This window comes from Tachysurus fulvidraco, chromosome 8 (genome assembly GCF_022655615.1).
Source record: "Tachysurus fulvidraco isolate hzauxx_2018 chromosome 8, HZAU_PFXX_2.0, whole genome shotgun sequence".
NCBI classification, from domain to species: Eukaryota; Metazoa; Chordata; class Actinopteri; order Siluriformes; family Bagridae; genus Tachysurus; species Tachysurus fulvidraco.
Window position 1 is genome coordinate 13230079 of NC_062525.1, and position 18909 is coordinate 13248987.

The window sequence follows — 18909 nt, forward strand, 5'->3', positions numbered from 1 at the left end:
TTATGGGTAGACAGAGCAGTGTGCTATAGGCTCTGCTCCTCCCCACGTGTCTGTAGTTAAGAGCCGGACTCAGAAACATGTCGCACTCTTACAGTCACCAATTCAGCTAACTTACATGGACTAGCACAGTGGACAAAGTTAACGCGCTCCGACAGACAAGACTCAAGCCTGTGTTGCAAACTTCAGGTCTGAACGTGTTCTTTTTAGCAGAAATATCTACCTGGAAACGTGCTGAGGCTAATTAGCCTGTAGCGTCATGTAGCAAGCTAGCTAGTGTTCATTATTCACTAGTTTAATATGTGACAAGTGACTTCATCTTTAGCAAGAAATGCCAAAAAAAAATACACAACACCTGGAATCCTTCAGGAGAATTTTAAGCAGGTTAAAAAGTGATCCGGAAGAAAAACAAACACACAAACATAAGGTGGTGTGTTAGCTGCTAGCTAGCTGTAGCTTAGCAAATCCCTTTAACATGTTTGTTTTGTCAGACACTTTTATGATCCGGTGGTGTTTATGACCTTTACACTCGTGTATAAGAGCTTTTTGCAGTGAAATGATCCGTTGTTGTGTATTTAACAGCAATTTTTGTTATTTATTTCATCTAGAACTGTAGTCTCTTTTATTATACATTTATTTATTTGGGCTTAAGATACATTACTGATGCAATCTGTGCATGACACAGTTACACTGATGACATCGGGTTTGCATCAGATATATTAATGAAACACAGGTCAAGTTCTCATTTAATAACACCTTGAGGTTTCGGGTTTGTTTCCTGGCTTTGCTCTGTTTGTGGTGGAAGATTGACAAGTAATGTGTGTGTATGATTGTGCTCTGTGTTTGGTTTGTGCCACATCCAGGGAGTGGTTAACGTGTTGGACTAAACAATCGGATGGTTGTGAGTTTGATCCCCATGTCCACCAGGCTGCCACTGTTGGGTCACTGAGCAAGGCCCTTAACCCTCAGTTGTATAAAAATAAGAGGGAAAGAAAGAACAAGAGTGAGTGTGTGAGAGAGAGAAAATGAGATAAAAATGTAAGTTGCTCTGCATAAAGGCGTCTGCTAAATGCTGTAAATGAGGATAGATAGATAGATAGATAGATAGATAGATAGATAGATAGATAGATGGCTTGATGGGTCTGTCCATGTTTTATACCATGGTGCATGACTGGGGATTTGATTGTTTTTCCATAAACAATGTTCTTCCAGTGTCTTCATGGGTTTCCTCAAGGTTCTCCAGTTTCCTAAAGTGTTACTCTACTATATGAATAAGGGTGTCTACGTTCCTGGATCAATGTGTGAATTAACACTTCATAAAATCTTTGATGCTGACCGAGGTTCCACAGATTTTGCACATAAAAGCGAGACCAGAGATGCCTCCCTACTATACAGTAGGTGATGAGCGGTTCCCTGAAGGAGTAGTCTGTCTGAATTCCCAGTATTTATGCATTTGTAGGTGAGAAATCCCTGGATGTCTTACTGTTTACTGGATGTATTACAGTACGGAGCCTATGAATGCTGCACGATCCGATATGTCAACGTGACTCAGAAGAGCTGTCAGAATCTAAAATGGTGGATGCCAGCACATCAGCTCATTTGAAAGCGTACTTCTTTAACAACACCTGAGTCAACACCTTGTATTTGTTCTACACACATACACACTGATCAGCACTTACTGTACCAAAGTCTGTACCAAAGGCCGGGCAGTACATACTGTCGTGGTACACGATTTCGGATGCTTAAGCATGATGCATCAACAAGTCTGATGTTACACAAGTTAGGATCGTGTAAATGCCTGGTCGTGGTCGATTATAAATGACTGTGATGTGGGTATTGTATCTGAATAGAAAGGAGGTTTGAAGGCTGCTTTCAAAAAGTATAAAATTATGCAATCACAGAATAATCCAGCAGTACACACCAGGCTCAGGGCTCTTTTGTTTTTACACCTAAGTCAAGGCTGTTTCATTCCTGCAGCGTGCTAAACATTTTTTTCCCAGTTTCAGTGCTGTTTTAGGTTACACTGTGGTTACGATGAGGCAGAAGGGGCTCAAGAGGTTAAGGCACTGGGTTGCTGATTAGAGGATCAGGGTTTAAGCCCTAGCTCTGTCGCACTGCCACTGTTGGGCCCCTGAACACGTCCCTTAACCCTTTCTGCTCCAGTTTGCTGGATCATGACACCCTGTTTGACTGACCTCAACCTCTAAAGCTTTGATATGTGAAGAAAGAATTTCACTGCGCTGTGATGTAGATGTGACAAAATAAAGGCTTTTGTACGATTCTGTCTAATAACCTTTGTTAAATGTGCAGAGGAATCGTATGTCATGATGTCAAACAGTGAGATGTCCTCAGCTCAAATCATCACGATGCCTGAGAGGGTTTTCTGCCAACTCAGACCACAGTAGCTTAAAAAAAAAAAAAAAAGAGGTCGATTCAGTCTCTTTGCGGCAACATGCACTGCAGATCTGCCTGGTTTGGGATTGTGTAGTGACCCGAAGCTCTAAACGCTTACTTTCACACAGCACTGGTCATCACAGCGTTCACTCGGATAGAGTGCAAGCAATTTACCACCAGTGGATTTGGATTTAAAGGGCATCAGCAGCAGGAGGCGTTCCTTTGTGTGAATGTAGCATCTCTCCATTTCATCTACAGTGATGTCAAAGTGTTGAGATGGTCTTTCAGGGCAAAACCAAACTAGAACTTTCCCAGTTCAGGAGATGAATGCATACCTTAGTCAGCAACCTGAGGCAGAACTACATGTAACATGCCATTATATGCTTTAAAACAGGGTTGTCAAACTCCTTTTGGTCTGGGGGCCACATACAGCTTAATCTGATCTCAAGGGGGCCAGACCAGTAAACTCGTAGCAAAATTACATAGAACTAACAATAAGTCCACTTTTTTCTTTGTATTAGTGCAAAGAATAAGTAAATTATAAAAATCTTTATTTTAAATGAATTGTCCTTTTACAAAAATATATTATGAACAACCTTAGTAGTATGTGCAATTTCAACAACACTTTTACTCAGTTTAACATTTATTTAAGTACATTATGCATAAAAACTAAACAAAATTGTACAATGGCGCAAAACATTTAGTCACAGGTTTGTGGAACTTAAAAACACTGTCCTGCATGTTAACATAAATCGAACATCAAAATATAGAAACTGTTTAAAATCCAATTTCCAATTCCGGGAAGCAATTCTGAATACATGAATTGACTCCACACACTTAAAATCTTAAGTGGTAGCTGTTTTTAAAAAGAAAATCTTTGTAAAAATTGTTAATTTATACGCAAATATGTATGTTTTTTTTAAGTAAACAAATTTATTTTATCAATTTACCCCTGAAACTTGGCATCTTTTAGCCTACACAGGTGCATCAATATCAGGCATTATGTCCTGAGTAGCAGCCAATTTTAGAATCTCATGTAAAGTTGGGGTCTCCGATTTTTGAGAAATGCTTCAGAAAACTGCGTCGGGCCACCAAACAAAACAAAAATCAAAACTAACATGTAGCCAATGAGCAGAAAGGGGCGTGTCTTGTCAATATGGGTGGAGAGAGTGTTCAGTGCGCATGTGTGACATTAGCAGAAAGCGGTTTTAACATTGACATGGAGGATAAAAACAAAGAAAGAAAGCAAAGAAAGGCTTACAGTAAGGCAAAAAGTAGTACATGTTAATATAGGATCAGCTTTCCAGTGCTGGAGAGAACTAAAGGAGCAGGAAGTTGGTGCATATTCACAGATCGGAGATTCCCGAGACAATAACTCCTGAGCTAAACGCTGTTACTAAACAAATAGCACCTCTTTTCTATCGTAGTAATGTAGAGAGGCGGCTACAACCGTGTTTTGCTAGTAACAGCGTTTAGCTCAGGAGTTATTGACAAAAATGCCACTCAGACCCTGAAGCTCTGTACTACCATCTGCTGGTAGTTCCGCCGAAAATGAAAATAATTATTTTTTCATATTGCAGATTTATCCCCCGGGCCGGACTGAACTACCTGGCGGGCAGGTTTTGGCCCGCGGGCCGTATGTATGACACCCCTGCTTTAAAATAATTCTGCCAAAGTGAAACTGACGTCTGCTTTTTTGTCTTTAGAAGTTGCATGCTGTGCTGTGGGTGCTTCAGCGTTACTGAGCTGACAGTATTGAGGCAAACTTTTCTCCTCGTCTCTCCACAATGGCCAGCGGGGAGGAAGATGACCCCATCATACAAGAGGTCTGCTTTTGACAGTTTTCCCTGTCTGTCTGTCTGAGTGAACTGTGCTTTTAAACTTGCCAGACATATTAACTTTTTTTTCTCTCCTTTCTCGTAGCTCGACGTGTACCTTGCCAAAAGTCTTTCAGACAAGCTGTATTTATTCCAGGTAACCAAAGCAACCAAAATTTGCTTAAACTATGTGTATTTTTTTTTTTTGGTATTTTAATGTGGTTGTGTGTGATCCAAAAATGTTCCCCGTTACAGTACCCAGTGCGACCCGCCCACATGAACTACGACGACATCCCGCATTTAACAGCCAAAATCAAACCCAAGCAGCAAAAGGTGAAGCTTCTTTATTTATTTATTTTTTTCAAACTGCTGGAAATTAAAAAAGAGACAGAGAGATCACTTTCAGACAGTAAACATAAAAACTGTGTTATTATTTTCAGTACAACATTTGGTATAAAAACAGCAGAGCCGCTGTTTGGCTTCATTTGCCAAATCAAAACATTAGATGTATTTGAAAGGTTCACAAGCTCTCAAGCTATTTTCCAGAAGAAAAAGATCTACCGACAAACAGTGGGAATCAGTGTGTGTTTTAAACGGAGAGAATCCCAGAGCTGTGCGTTATATCATGTGACGCGTTGTTCGTTCCCCTCCTGTGTTCAGGTTGAAATCGAGGTGGCGATTGACACCACGAGCCCCAACTACTGCCGCAGTAAAGGCGAGCAGATCGCGCTCAACGTGGACGGCACATCGATGGAAGACTCCAGCACTTACTCCATGTCTGTAACTTACTCCATGCAAGATTTTCCTCCACCGCCTTTACAGACCTTTGTCCAAGCCTTGACGTTCTTGACGTGTTTTTGTTCTCCTTTGTTTTCCCTAAAGCAAAATGATGGACAAGCAAACGTTCTCCTCGATCCAGGCTACAACGAATACCAGTCGCTATGCCGCTGCAGTGTTCCGTAAAGGTATTTATGTGTTGTCACTGCCGACTTGTATAACCTTCGTTCGTCCTTCCGTCCGTCTGACTGACCGAATGTCTGACTGTTTTTGGCAGGGGAGCTTCATCTCACACCATTACAGGGCATTCTGCAGATGAGGCCAAGCTTTTCATATCTAGATAAAGCTGACAGTAAACACAAGGAAAGAGAGGCAGCCAATGAAGGTAAGAGTGTTTTCTTTTTTTTTTTTTGTACACTTGTTTGGATTCTTTTATCCTGTGAATTTTCTGGAAATGTCTTGACGTACCAATATGTCATCTTTTTGACTCCCCCGTCATTTCTACGATGCCATTCGATATCGCTTAGTAAATGCACAAAATGGTTTAAAATGATATTAATGATTTACTGATTTACAATTGTGTATCTACAGTATACATAATTTTATCGCCTTTCAGAAACCTGTGCTAATTTTTTTTCTTCTTGCGTTTGCATCCTTTAATAGCTGGAGACTCTTCTCAGGACGAGGCAGAGGACGATGCCAAGCAGATCACTGTAAGAGTTTCTAATCAGCGAAACATAAAATCAGAAAAGAAGTATGTTAAAAATGCAATTTGCCTTGACCGGTATTAAGGAATGTCACGTATAGAAAATATAATTTAATAATTATCTAATAAATATTTAATGTACCTCTGTGTACCTTTCTGACCAAACTTTCCTGTTATAGTTTGTATTGGCCATACGTTTAGTAATTAAACCGTGACTCCTTTGGTTAAGGTGAGATTTTCCAGGCCAGAGTCTGAACAGGCTCGTCAACGACGCATCCAGTCCTACGAGTTCCTACAGAAGAAACAGGCAGAAGAGCCGTGGGTCCATTTACACTACCACGGATTAAAGGTAGGCGAGTCCGCATTAGTGATGGCCAGTTCGTTGACGAATCGTTCTTTTGAACCAGTTCTTTTTAGTGAACTGGATGAACCGGTTCACCAAATCGGACTGATTCGTTCTAAACAGTTACCGATCCACAAGTTACTAAAGTTACTCACTTTCGGTCATGCCTGACAGTCGGTCCGACTCTAAATAAACTAATATCCTGGAGTATATGTAACTCCTGTACACTGAACTGAGACATGTTGTGCTGAGAGAACTGTGAGAGCGAGCTGTTGATACTGCGCATGCGTGAATTACTGAACTGATACAGCGAATCATCAGTACACTGAACTGAGAACTGCTTGTTTCGGACTCGTCCGAGAACCGATGAACTGGTACAGCGAATCATCAGTACACTGAACGAACTGTTTCGGACGCGTCCGGAACGCGTCCTGAACCTTCAGAGCAAACTATACATATTGGGATATGCATAGTAACTAGTCATAGGCTATTAAACATTTTTATTAAAAAAAAATCAATATATGTCAGTTAATTTTACTATTGACTATTGTGCAGGTTTGTCTGTATTTTTATATGCCTCTTTTTGTAAGTTTATGAAGATTTGTTTATTAACTTTATCTTTTAAGGCACGTAAAACATCCACGTTTGCACATCAATGCCTGTACTTGGTGTTTTAGTTGCAAAACTAAATGTAACTAAATGTAACTAAAACTAAACTAATGTAAGAAACGTATTCATCTAAAGTTATGATTATAAAGAACTTTTAGAATGTGTTAAATTGATTGTATTAATATCTGCCGGCAGTGGGATGATGGAATTTGCGTCATTACGTCATTGTGAATGACGTCATTACGTCAGGAAAAGAACCGAACTTCCCATCACCAGTCCGCATGGATCTGTCTGTGACTTTAAAGGGCGGGGCCAGTATTGATGAAGATTCTTAGTGCAATGAGTTTCTGCTAGTGATGTAATTCTTAGAAAGTTCTTAGAAATCTGGGCGTTTCCCCTTTAAAAGAAAAGAGAAGATCCTAGTAACGATAAAAGTTTTTAATAAAGCATCTTAATCCTTAAAAGAGCTCATAAGGTTGAAAAGTGTTAGGAGCAGTGAGGAGGACGTTTAAGAGTCTTAAGTGTTTATTTCGCAGAGTAAAAATGGCTGAAAGGTGAAAAAAGGAGAAGAAATGTGTTGTAGACTATATTTAATAATGAACGTAAGTTAATAAGATGATACAGACGATGGCACATCTCTAATATGATCGGTCATAAACGTAATCCCTACACGATCTACACTCAAATATCCTTCAAGGCTTCTAATAGACTGCATTTTAAAAATTGCACCCATTTTTATTTTTGAACAACCAATCAAAGTCTTCAAATCAATGCGTCATACATAGTAACAGGGTTAAGCCCCGCCTCCTCTCTGAGATAAATGTTGTTGTATCTTCCTTGCTCAGAGTTGCTGCGATTGCTCCTGAATCACTCTTAAGATAAGGTTCCTAGCTAGAAATGTGTAAGCTAAGTTATGAGCTCTCAGATCATTCTTAGCCTTTTTTATGAACATGGACCATGATTATGGATTGAATCACAGATCTAAATCTGTGCTCTTAGTCTTGTATATCTAACTCTGTCGACTGTTAGGCAAAATAACGGTCCTAATAAACCTTAAATTCCATTTGCTACACTTGATATAAAGAAAAGTTCTATAGAGACATAACCATACATCATATTCTGGCTTGCTATAAGGCTGGTAATGATATTTTTAGCTTCCTAAAATCTATACAGTGTAGCTAAAGAATACGTGACACAAACCACACTGAATCGTTGTGAAATCAAAAAGGCACCCGGCTCGTCGTTACATGGAATCTTCGATTGTCTTTTTGTTTCCTGGGTTAGATTAAGCTGTACAGGATGGTATTGTCTGGATCACTTTGTTATGCTGCTGCGTGTTTTCATCTTCATCTCCATTTCTTTACGGTTCTAATTGTAGGACGGGCGCTCAGAGCACGAACGTCAGTATCTTTACTGCCAGGCCATGGATACTACAGAGAACACTGAGTTAGTGAAGACGCCAAGGTAAGTGGAAGGACTCACGATGGCGCGAACACACCTTCAGTTTTAGTAGCGAACATGTTGGACTGATCCGAAGGTCATGAGATCAAGTCCCAGTTCTGTCATGCTGCTACTGTTGGGACCAGAAGCAAAGCCTCTAAACCTCACCAGCTCAATTATATTCATAAAACATATAATTCACTCTAGATACCAAATGCCTTAAATAATAAATGATCCGTCAAGCTCCCAGAGACTCCCAAAACAACCACACTGCCAGATTAATCAGTGTTTATGATGAAGTCAATGGAAGTCTTTTGAAAGTTATTTGGTACGGGTTTATGGCCCCTACGTTTTGCTCCACTGGAAGGTTGTGAGATTGACGGCTGACACAGGCAGTGTAAAGCCTTATTGTATATATGCATATTCTGCAGTATCACAGTTAAAGTTTGACTGAAATACATACCCATGATCATATCACCATGTGTAATGAAAGCATGAAAGTCAGGAGATCAGGTCTTCCTTGTACAGTACTTGCCCTTGCTGTCCAGAAGCAAGAGTCTTATCATAGAGGAGAACATTATAGCATGAAGTTATAGATGTGGTGATATTTATAATCTGGTGTCATCCAGATGAGGTTCTGCTCTGAGTCTGGTTTCTCCAAAGGATACTTCGTATCGTGAGGGGGGTTTTCCTCGCCACAGTTCCCTCTGGATTGCACATTTGGAATAAAATGATAAAATAAAGTGGTTAAGGCTCTGGGTGGTTGATCGGAAGGTCGAGCCCCAGTGCTGCCACCATTGGGCTCCTAAGCAAGGCCCCCAACAGTCTCTGCTCCAGGGGTGCTGCATTGTGGCCATCAAAGCTGGATATTTCATCATTCTGTAATGTGCATTTGACAAAAATAAAGGCTTCTGGCTTCATAAGGTTTTATATATTTTTCTAAAGCCACTTGGTGACAATTTCCATTGTTAAAAGCACTATAGAAATAAATGTAATCTTGATAAACATGGCAACCCCATCATAAATAGTGTGAAAATTGCCTAAATATTGTAAAATTGAGGATTACCAGGAGGTACATAAGTGGAATTAATTTAGAATTTAAGAGCCTTCTGTAAAGTTATCATTATAAAGGCAGTCCTTGTATAAAGCTGGTTGATTTGTGATGCTAATTAGTTTTCTCTTTACCCAGCGAGTACCTGGCCATGCTTATGCCTCCACTGACAGAAGAAAAAGTGTAAGTATATAAAGCTTACCTCGAGTATGTGCAAAATCCTCAGTTTTCTTTAGATTTTTTCATTAATACTTTATATAGCTGTAAACAGTTTGCACATATTAATAATAATTTCTTTATTATTAACTTTCATCTTCTGTCTTCAGGATTAAGCCAGTGGGGCCTAGTAACGTGCTGTCCATGGCTCAGCTCCGTACATTGCCACTTGGAGATCAGGTGAAGACCTTGATGAAGAATGGTATGTTTAGTAAATATACTAATTCAATCTCATCAAGACCACTTGTATTTTAGGATTTGGTATTTATTTGGTTCTCTGATTCAGTCAAGGTCATGCCATTTGCCAATCTCATGGGGCTGCTTGCGTCAGGCACAGACTCCACTTCAGTACTACGCTGCATACAGCAGGTGGCGATGCTCGTCCAGGGAAACTGGGTTGTCAAGAGGTGTGTGTCTGGCTGTGTCTCTGTGTGTGCTTGTGTGTGTGCTTGTCTGTGTGCTTGTCTGTGTTTGTCTTTGTCTGTCTGGCTGTCTGTGTGCGTGTCTGTCTTTGTCTGTCTGTCTGTGTGCCTGTCTGTCTGTCTTTATGCGTGTCTGTGTTTGTCTGTCTGTCTGTGTGCCTGGCTGGCTGTCTGTCTGTGTGCGTGGCTGTCTGTCTGTCTGTCTGTGTGCGTGGCTGGCTGGCTGTCTGTCTGTCTGTGTGCGTGGCTGGCTGGCTGTCTGTCTGTCTGTGTGCGTGGCTGGCTGGCTGTCTGTCTGTCTGTGTGCGTGGCTGGCTGGCTGTCTGTCTGTGTACGTGTCTGTGTCTGTCTGTGTCCCAACCATGAGTAACTAAGGTATCTTCCACACTGGACATGTTTGCTGCAGTCTGAATCTAAGTGGGATTGTTCCCAGAAGCCCCAAGTGCTTCGGTCTGGTTTTAGATTCACCAGATTCAATCGCCACATTGTGCATCTGAGTTCATCTACCACAATCTAAAGCACACATGAGCACAACCATATTGACTCACCTTATTTTTATTTTTATTCAGTTCCTAAATCAGAGCACCTCCTACAGCTAGTCTGTGGTTCTGTACCGCTGAGCACTTCACTGTCTGCATGAGAGCCTTCACATTACTAACCTTAGATGTGAACCGCCAGTACGAAAGCCTCCTGGCTCTCAGTGTAAAAAGTTTTTCATGTTAAAACTAAGCAATGCACCTTTATTATGTTGACGACATTTAATAAGATGTTAAGTAGACACTGTTATCTAATAGTTTCTTCTTAATGATCATGTTTTTCAGCGATGTTCTGTATCCCAAGTCCACCTGCAGTCCACACAGCGGCGTGCCTGCAGAGGTGCTCTGTAGGGGCCGTGACTTTGTGGTGAGTTCAAGCGAAACACACAACCCTTACTGATGTGACTCATTAATACGATTGCATTACAACCGTTGTCTTATTTTCCAAAACGGTGCCTTCTTTTGAATGTCACGGTTCCAGTCAACTTGCCAGTGCTACCGCATGAAATCCTGTGTGTGCTAATTTTTATAGATGTGGAGATTCACAATCGAGCGCTCCCTGATGAGAAAAGAGGTCGCCGCTATCATAAAGGTCGGTGTCTAACACGGAGCTGCGTGCACTGTTGTTGAGGATATTTTATTTGTAGTCTATCTGAAATAAAAGGTGGAAGCATGCACAGTGTTGTTGTAGCATTTGAAACATTGCCATTAAAAACAATACAATCTTCCAGTATAGCCCTAAAAAAAGATTGTCTATCTACAGGAGCATTAATTAGAATGTCATGAAAAAGTTCATTTAATTTATTATTTCAATTCAAATATTGAAACCTGTGTATTATATAAATTATATACACACAGAACGAAGTAGTTTTACTCATTGGTTCTTTTCATTGTAATGATTTTGGCTCACATTTAACAAAAGAATACTTAATTTGACCAATAAAAAACATTTGGGCTCCTGGAAAGTATGTTCATTTAAAGTAGATGTACTCAATACTTGGTAGGGGCTCCTTTTGCTTTAATTCAGTGTGACATGGAGGTGATCAGTCTGTGGCACTGCTGAGGTGGTATGGAAGCTCAGGTTTCTTTCACAATGGCCTTCAGCTCATCTGCGTTTGTTGGTCTCTTGTTTCTCATTTTCCTCTTGACAATAACCCATAGATTCTGTATGGACTTCAGGTCTGGTGAGTTTGCTGGCCAGTCAAGCACACCAACACCATGGTCAACTTCTGGTGCTTTTGGCAGTGTGGGTGTGTGCCAAATCCTGCTGGAAAATGAAATCAGCATCTTTACAAAGCTGCTCAGCAGAAAGAAGCATGAAGTGCTCTAAAATTTATTGGTAAATCAAAAAAAGCCAAATTCCTTGACGTGTATGTGTGGTGGCTCTTGATGCCTTGAACCCAGCCTCAGTCCATTTTTTGTGAAGTTCACCCAAGTTCTTGAATCGATTTTGCTTGACAAGCCTCTCAAGGCTACGGTTCTCTCTGTTGGATGTACGTCTTTTTCTTCCACACGTTTTCCTTCCACGCAATGAATGTTTGTGGCTTACCCTCCTTGTGAAGGGTGTCAATGTTTCAGATCAGCAGGCTACACAATCATGACCAAATGGTCACTTTAAATGGTAATCACATAGACCCTTTGTGTCCGGCGATCCTTGATGTCCTGCTGCCGCTCACATACTAACGATCGAATCAAGTTTATACATTTAGAGTCCAAAACGTATTACCTTATGATACTTTTAGATTCTTTTAGATGTGTCTTGGAGTGGAATTTGGGTGCATTTATCTGTAATTTCTTACAAAATCTTTGCAGGTGTTTTGATTTACTGACTGCATGTCACCATATTCAAAGTTATGAGATTTTTGGGTTTTTGTTAAATGTGAGTCAAAATAATTACAATGAAAATATAATTAACTATTATAATTATAATATATTATTATATAATAAATTATATTATTAATATTAATTAAAAAGAACTACTTAATTCTGTGTGTAGTGAATTTATATAATACACGAGTTTCACTATTGAATGAGATGAATTACTGAAATAAATGAACTTTTCCATGCCGTTCTAATTTATTGAGATGGACCTGTATGTTAGTTTCTGTTTTGCCTCTTGGGTGTCATGTTTTTATGGTGCTTGCAGCTGCCCCCTGAAGATGTCAAGGACTTTTTGGAACAGATGGCTGTTCCCAGAGCTAACAGAGGGTGGGAGTTCCTGCTGCCTACTGACCAAGATTTTGTCAAGAAGCATCCTGATGTGGCTCAGAGACAGCACATGCTCTGGCTGGGCATCCAGAACAAGTAATATGAGTTAATATGAGGAAACTATTGATTTGATGTTTGCTGCAGGGTCAGAAATGAACTTGTTTGTCTAATTTTTTATGTTAAGTTTACTTTTAGGGTCATTTAGTACCTTTATGTCAGCATTAATGCCTAACACTAAAGCACAGAGTCGCCTATTTACATCAAATGTTTCATTTTCATTACAAATTTATTAATGAAGTGTGTGTGTGTGGGAGAGATATAGATATATATGTATTTGTGTGTGTATGTATGTATAGTATACCAAATGTACCTAATAAAATACAGGAACTAACTACAGGGTTTTTGCCCTTATGTTTAAAATATGAGCCATTTTGCTCTTTTCAGTGGCAATCCTGCCCGAGCCCCAGTTCATTTCCAAACACAAAGTACAGAAAGTGTCTCAGAATGCCTCTGTGTATAATTAGTGCGTTGTGGTTTATGCTTTTGCAGGTTAGAAAAAGTTTTCAACTTCTCAAAGGAAGACTTCCATCACAAAAAGGATACTCAGCTGGGTAATTATCCAAACTCCTTCTTTCACTTGTGTTTTCTTGTAGAACTTCGTCTTCACTAGATCTGTCTTACAGAGGAGCATCTACATGTGTTACAGACTCTGTTCAGGTTAGCGGTGAGAAGCGTCTCAAGATGGCTCAAGAGCAAGCACGGGAGCGTCAAGCCTCTCTGCAGAAAGACTTGGATGCCCGAAGACTCAAGGCGTCCTCCGCTTCTAGCTCTGTTGGAATTAACACGATGGTGCAAGTTAAACAAGAACACACGAGCGACACTGAGGAGCCTATGGACACGTCCAGTTCTGTCCCCAACGGTTCGTTCAACGGTTATCCCTCATCAGACTCCCCAAACACGGGCCTCCACGGCGAGCACGAGGCAGCTCAGACTCCTACCCGGGAGCTCCAAGACTTTGTGCAGAGCACTTTCCGGAAACACTTTGTGTTGTGCCTCAGCGAAGTCAAACGGCTGTTCAACCTGCACCTGGCCAGCCTTCCTACGGGACACGGCCGCTTCGGCTACGTCACGGACCGCATGCTCCAGGACACCATCCTCCACAGCCACTGCAAACAGATCCTAGTGCCTGTGAGTATGTTCGAGATCTGATGTTCCAAACTCTTCACTTTTTTTATAGTGTCACACCACTGAAACAAAGCAAACCAGAGGTCGATCCTTTCCTACAGATTTCAGCAAGCATGTCTGAGTGATACTTTGATGCTTTTTATTTATTACTCCATTCTGTGACATTAACGAGCCTTGTTTTTAATTGAGCTGTGGTGTGGTGGAATTTGGTGTGGTGTTTCAGTGAATGTGTTTCTCTTTTAATTTAATCCTATTAGCTGTGTACTTTAAGTTTCTATTTCTTACCTCTGAACCAACATGGTGTCCTACAGTGAAATTAAAATGGATCTCTAATGGCTTCCTGTGCTCTGTATTTAAAGGGTATTTAGTGTGTTTGCACGGTAGCATTATGTAATAGGCACAAGCATGTACACACACACAGTCATGCTCAGACCTCAGTGTGGATTTGTGTTGTGCTGTTTGGTGTGCATTCTTGTGTTACTGGGGGATTTCCTTTAGGCAATTAGTTCTTTATGATTATCCAGCTTTAAAGCCGCCATTGTTTGTTGTTGACCAAGGTTGTGCAGACTAATCCAGGTTTGTGTATCTGAGGTAGAACCGTTTAGTTTGGGTTTAGGGCGTTTTGGGTAAGGCATTGAGATTTGACTTAGACTCAGTATTAATGGAGTCAAAGCACATTACGGGGAGAGTAGCGTAATGCCATTGGGAGGGAAGCAGCATTGTGTGTGTGTTTGTGTGTGTGTTCATGTGCCTTACTGGAATCCTCAAGCTTATAGCAAAGGAATAAATGAGTCATTTGTTTAAATTGGTGTTTTTTTCTGCAGTCTAAGGATCTTCAGGTATTCACCAAGCTGATTAACAGTTTTCTTTGAGACACGACCCGTCCCCCTTCTCTCTCTCTCTCTCTCTGTCTCACACACACACACACACACACACACACACACACACACACACACACACACACACACACACACACACACATGTATATAGATTTTTTTTTTTTGCCAAAGGAGATATAATAAATAAATGTATATATACACACACAAAATATAAATTAACACTTGTCTATTCTCTCTATCTCTCTCTCACACACACATACATACATACATTCATATAGAATTACACTTGTTTTTTGTTCTTTCTTTTTCGCTCTCCCTCTCATATTCATTCACTCACTTATATGTTCTGCTCCCTCTCATATCTCCCTCATATCTCTGTATCGATTGTCACACATCTCTTTCTCTCAGAACATTTTCATACTTGTATCCCTTTCTCTGATATCTCTCTTCTCTCCAGTATCTCTTTCTCTGTCTCATCTTCTCATCTCTCTCTCATATCTCTTGGTCATATTTCATTCTGGTATCTTTCTTTCCTTTGTTATTTCATATGTATATAAGTTACTACTCTGTTGTCTGTGATGTTTTTGTTTGATTTATTTGAAAGATCCTTTTCTCCTAAATGCCTCGACTTTTTCTTTTTCCTCCAGTTTCCCCCTCAGAGCAGTGCCACAGCAGACGAACAGAAAGTCTTTGTCCTGTGGGAGAACGGTGAAACGTTTGATAAGGTAACTCCATGCAGCTCAGTACATTTGTCCGTCGTGGCTATTTCTGTACCCTGCTACTTAGTTTTGTCACGGATTTTCTTGCTCTTGATGTAAAATCCCTGCTGCGGTTCATCTCTTCCAGCACCGTCAGGTTCTGTTCGAGGTTTTTATGAAGAACTACCGTGTGAGGAGGAACGTTATTCAGACACGACTCACACAGGAACTCGGCGATGCGGTCACCAAGGCCGATGTGGACCGGCTGCTCAAGGTATCCGCTAGACATTAGACATCTTTGTGCACATTAGATTTGACTCAGAGTGTAAAAAACTGGCTTTTTTTTTTACCTTACAGGAGTGCTGCGTTAGCCTCGGAGGAATGTGGTACCTGAAGGGCACAGTGCAGTCGTGACAGTAGGGGGAGGAGCCCTAGGGATCCTGTCAATCAAAAAAGAAAAGAAAAATAAATAAACAAGCTTTTCTCTCTCTGAGGTTACTCTGTACGAGGGAGAGATGGAGCCGACACACAAATCAGTCACCGCCCCCAGCTGGACAAGATCGGCTTTGGAGGACTGCGAGGTCGCCCACATGCTGCTCCAGGACATTGCTTTTGTGTTTTCCTTCACGGACACGTAGCTGAGCATAGCCAAAAGCTCAGAGCTTGTGGAAACTTCCGGGACACCTCATCATTTCATACATAATAAGGGCTCAAGATCCACCGGGACCTACAGTGTGTTTAGTTCGATAAATAACCGAAGGAAAGATATGAATATGCAAAGCTTAGTTTTTTTTTTTTTTTTTTTTTTTAGTTTTTTTTATGATTTACTGTTCATTTCTTATCTTGCATTTGCATCACTAATAAAGAAAACCGGATGGTAAACGTATCTGGTTTGTGGCTTTTCACCGAATGCCCCTAGGACCTGAATGAGAGATGATAGTTTTTTTTCTATCCCCTAACCATGACCTTTTGGTTCTCCACATATGATAACATACTGTAGCACACAGGATCTAGTGATTTTCATTTCCTTTATCTTCTTCATTTACCTGAAAATTTCAAATAACACTATGCACTATTGTGCCATAGACTCCTTCAGCGTAACAGCTACACCAAAGCTCCGATTTTCTTTTATGTTTAAAAAAAATAATATTGAAATCAATCAGAATAACTGGGAATATGCTATAGTGCCAATGAGAAGCATTTAATGACAGGAAATGTGAAAGATAAAAAAATGACCATCCTGTCGTGGCCTTTGAGACTGTCATTCTTTAAGATAATTTAGACTGCTGGATGTTAAAACGTGTATCATTTCATTTGTCTTTATTCAGATATGTGTGAAATCCTGCCCTAAATATCTGGTTGTTTTTTTGGCAAATGCTGTGTTCAATGGTAAATTGTTCGAGGATGTCACAGTTTGATGATTGTTATGAACTGCAGTGTGGTTTCGGTTTTAATGGTGACGCGAGTGTTTTGACATTTTCTGAGCTCTTCTTTTAGGACATGTGAAAGTGCCTGTAATTTATTCAGGGGAAATCTTACCTACATTAAATGCGCTCTTGTAGTTTGTCAGAACCTTTTTCTTTATATATCCAAATTTTTTTCTTTTCTAACTTTGAGATACAATTGGATCCTGTTCATTCATTCCACATCTTCAGAAATAAACGGACGTGTCCCTGAGTATGGAACAGTTTTGACCTGAAGAGAGAAGTCAGCTGTTTCGTTGGAACTTTATGCTCAATAAACACTGCAAATAATGTGCTCCTGCTGTCCGATGTGCATTTGTAAGATTATAATTTTTATCAAATACAGACGGGTGATGGAAGTTTCTTAAATCTGTTCTACGGGAGACTTTTAAGACAGTGCAGTGAGGTAATATAAGATGGAGAAGTGTAAAGGCCTCACTGAAATTGAAGCCCTGATTCCAATGATCTAAATCTCTTAAAGCAGTGTTCAAACTGAAATATGATCATGATAATATTTTGAGTGATCGGGTCAGTAATACGCTACTTAAAATTCAAATCAAATCAGGCTCTGGAGTTGCTAACTAAATCCAAATGGAAATCAATGATGGTTGGGGTTTTTTTTTAGATGTTTATACGCAAGTCTTCTAACTTTTTACTTCGAATTCTAACATGCACTTTTCAGATGTTGCTGACATTCTTAAGACTATTGACGCTCAGAAGCTTAGTGAGGTTGTCAGAGCGGACCGGGATAAAGAGTTCACACTGGATGCAATTTTAAACGCCATGAAGTCCTTTTCTAATGGGTTTTGTGTTGAATTCTATAAAGCTCATTCAGATATTATTACTCCCCTATTGTTGAGTGTTAAATTAGTCTTTTGATAATAAACAGTACATATTTGTTGATTTATTTAAAAAAGACAGAACTTCTTCTAGTTACCAAAGATTGTTGCCCAAGTTTTGGCTATTCGACAGCACAAACATGACTTTGTTACACCGTCATGACAAAACCAGTTTCATCTTGGGTAGATTTTCTTTTCCAGATGTTAGGCGCTTGTTAAATATCATGTATAACAGTCTCTGCAGTCAATGGCAGCCATTGTCTCTCTGGACGCAGAGAAATCCTTTGATCGGATCGGGTGATCTTACCTATTCTCAGTACTAGAAAAGTTTGGATTTGGAAAATTTTGTAGATACATTAAGATGCTTTACACAAACCCAAAATCTGCAGTACTTACCAATTGGGATAAGTCGGACAATTCTCGTCTTTATTGTGGGGCGAGGCAGGGGTGTTGTCTGAGAACCTTCTTCATTATGTCTTTTACACCTTCTTTGAGCTACTATCAGTGAACATATAAAGACTTCAGCAGGAAGGAATTAGCGTTGGCTCTGTGGTGAACCTGGGAAATTGCGCTGACCCATTAGTTCCTCATGAAATCTTAGTTGCTTAATTCCGCTCGACTACAAACTGTTGTAGAAAGGACATTATTTACATTGACATTATTTCCTGTCCAGTGTCACCCAAATGAGGATGGGTTTCCTTCTGAGTCTGGTTCGTCTCAACGTTTCTTCCTCATATCGTCTCAGGGAGTTTTTCTTTACCACCGTCGCCTCCGGCTTGCTCATTAGGGATATGTGTTAGAGAAAAATAGTAACTTAATTTTAAATTCACACACATGCGACCATAATTCCTAATTTAAATAAGACACAATTTTCTAGGTCCCACCTGACCACTGAATATAGAGATAGCACCAAAATCTAGAATTATAAGAATGAAATGAGTTAAATGTCTTTCTTCATCTTTGTACTAAAAGCAGTGACCTCCCTGATACAATGGTGTTGGAAGCAGATTTATTAAGATATAAGATGTTCTGTATTTTTATTGTTTCCTTTCAGTGGAACTAAGAGGCCCAAACCTCATCCTGCATGACAATGCCCCTGTGCACAAAGCCATCTCCATAAATACATGCTTTGGATTGGAGGAACTCCAGTATTCTAGCACAAATGCCCTTAAGGCAGCCTCACTGAACACTTTTGGGATGAACTGGAAAGTAAGTTACTAGCCAAGCTTCCTTGCCCGACCTCCTTAATGCACTCTTGCCTGAATAGGTACAAATTCCCACAGTTTAAATCTTTCCCAGGAGAGTGGAAGCTCTTCTAGCCACAAAGGGGGTTTCGCCCCTGGTTCTTGAACTGCTGGTGTCCACATTA

At 40.2% G+C, this 18909-nt stretch overlaps 2 protein-coding genes across 2 annotated transcripts in view; both read left to right on the plus strand.

Annotated features, from left to right (window-relative positions):
* On the plus strand, positions 1-16996 carry polr3e (polymerase (RNA) III (DNA directed) polypeptide E). The gene is made up of 21 exons (XM_027177684.2): positions 1-186; positions 4098-4217; positions 4315-4365; positions 4464-4541; positions 4869-4984; positions 5091-5173; positions 5263-5370; positions 5649-5698; positions 5921-6040; positions 8022-8107; positions 9273-9317; positions 9461-9552; positions 9637-9757; positions 10594-10675; positions 10841-10900; positions 12455-12612; positions 13066-13127; positions 13223-13704; positions 15188-15265; positions 15387-15512; positions 15596-16996. The coding sequence occupies exons 2-21, from the start codon at positions 4179-4181 to the stop codon at positions 15650-15652; spliced, it is 2094 nt and encodes a 697-aa protein (XP_027033485.1). The 5' UTR covers positions 1-186; positions 4098-4178; the 3' UTR covers positions 15653-16996.
* mettl9 (methyltransferase like 9) overlaps positions 14605-18909 on the plus strand; it is a 13216-nt gene continuing 8911 nt past the window's right edge. The window contains exon 1 of the mRNA XM_047817907.1: positions 14605-14681. The gene's annotated coding sequence lies outside the window, so the exon portion shown is untranslated. The remainder of the gene's footprint in view (positions 14682-18909) is intronic.

Coding starts and splice junctions, on each gene's coding strand:
- polr3e (XM_027177684.2), top strand. CDS start 4,179: ATGGCCAGCGGGGAGGAAGATGACCCCATCATACAAGAG. Junction 5,371..5,648: donor AAGAGAGGCAGCCAATGAAG/GTAAGAGTGTTT, acceptor ATCCTTTAATAG/CTGGAGACTCTTCTCAGGAC. Junction 9,318..9,460: donor CCACTGACAGAAGAAAAAGT/GTAAGTATATAA, acceptor TTCTGTCTTCAG/GATTAAGCCAGTGGGGCCTA.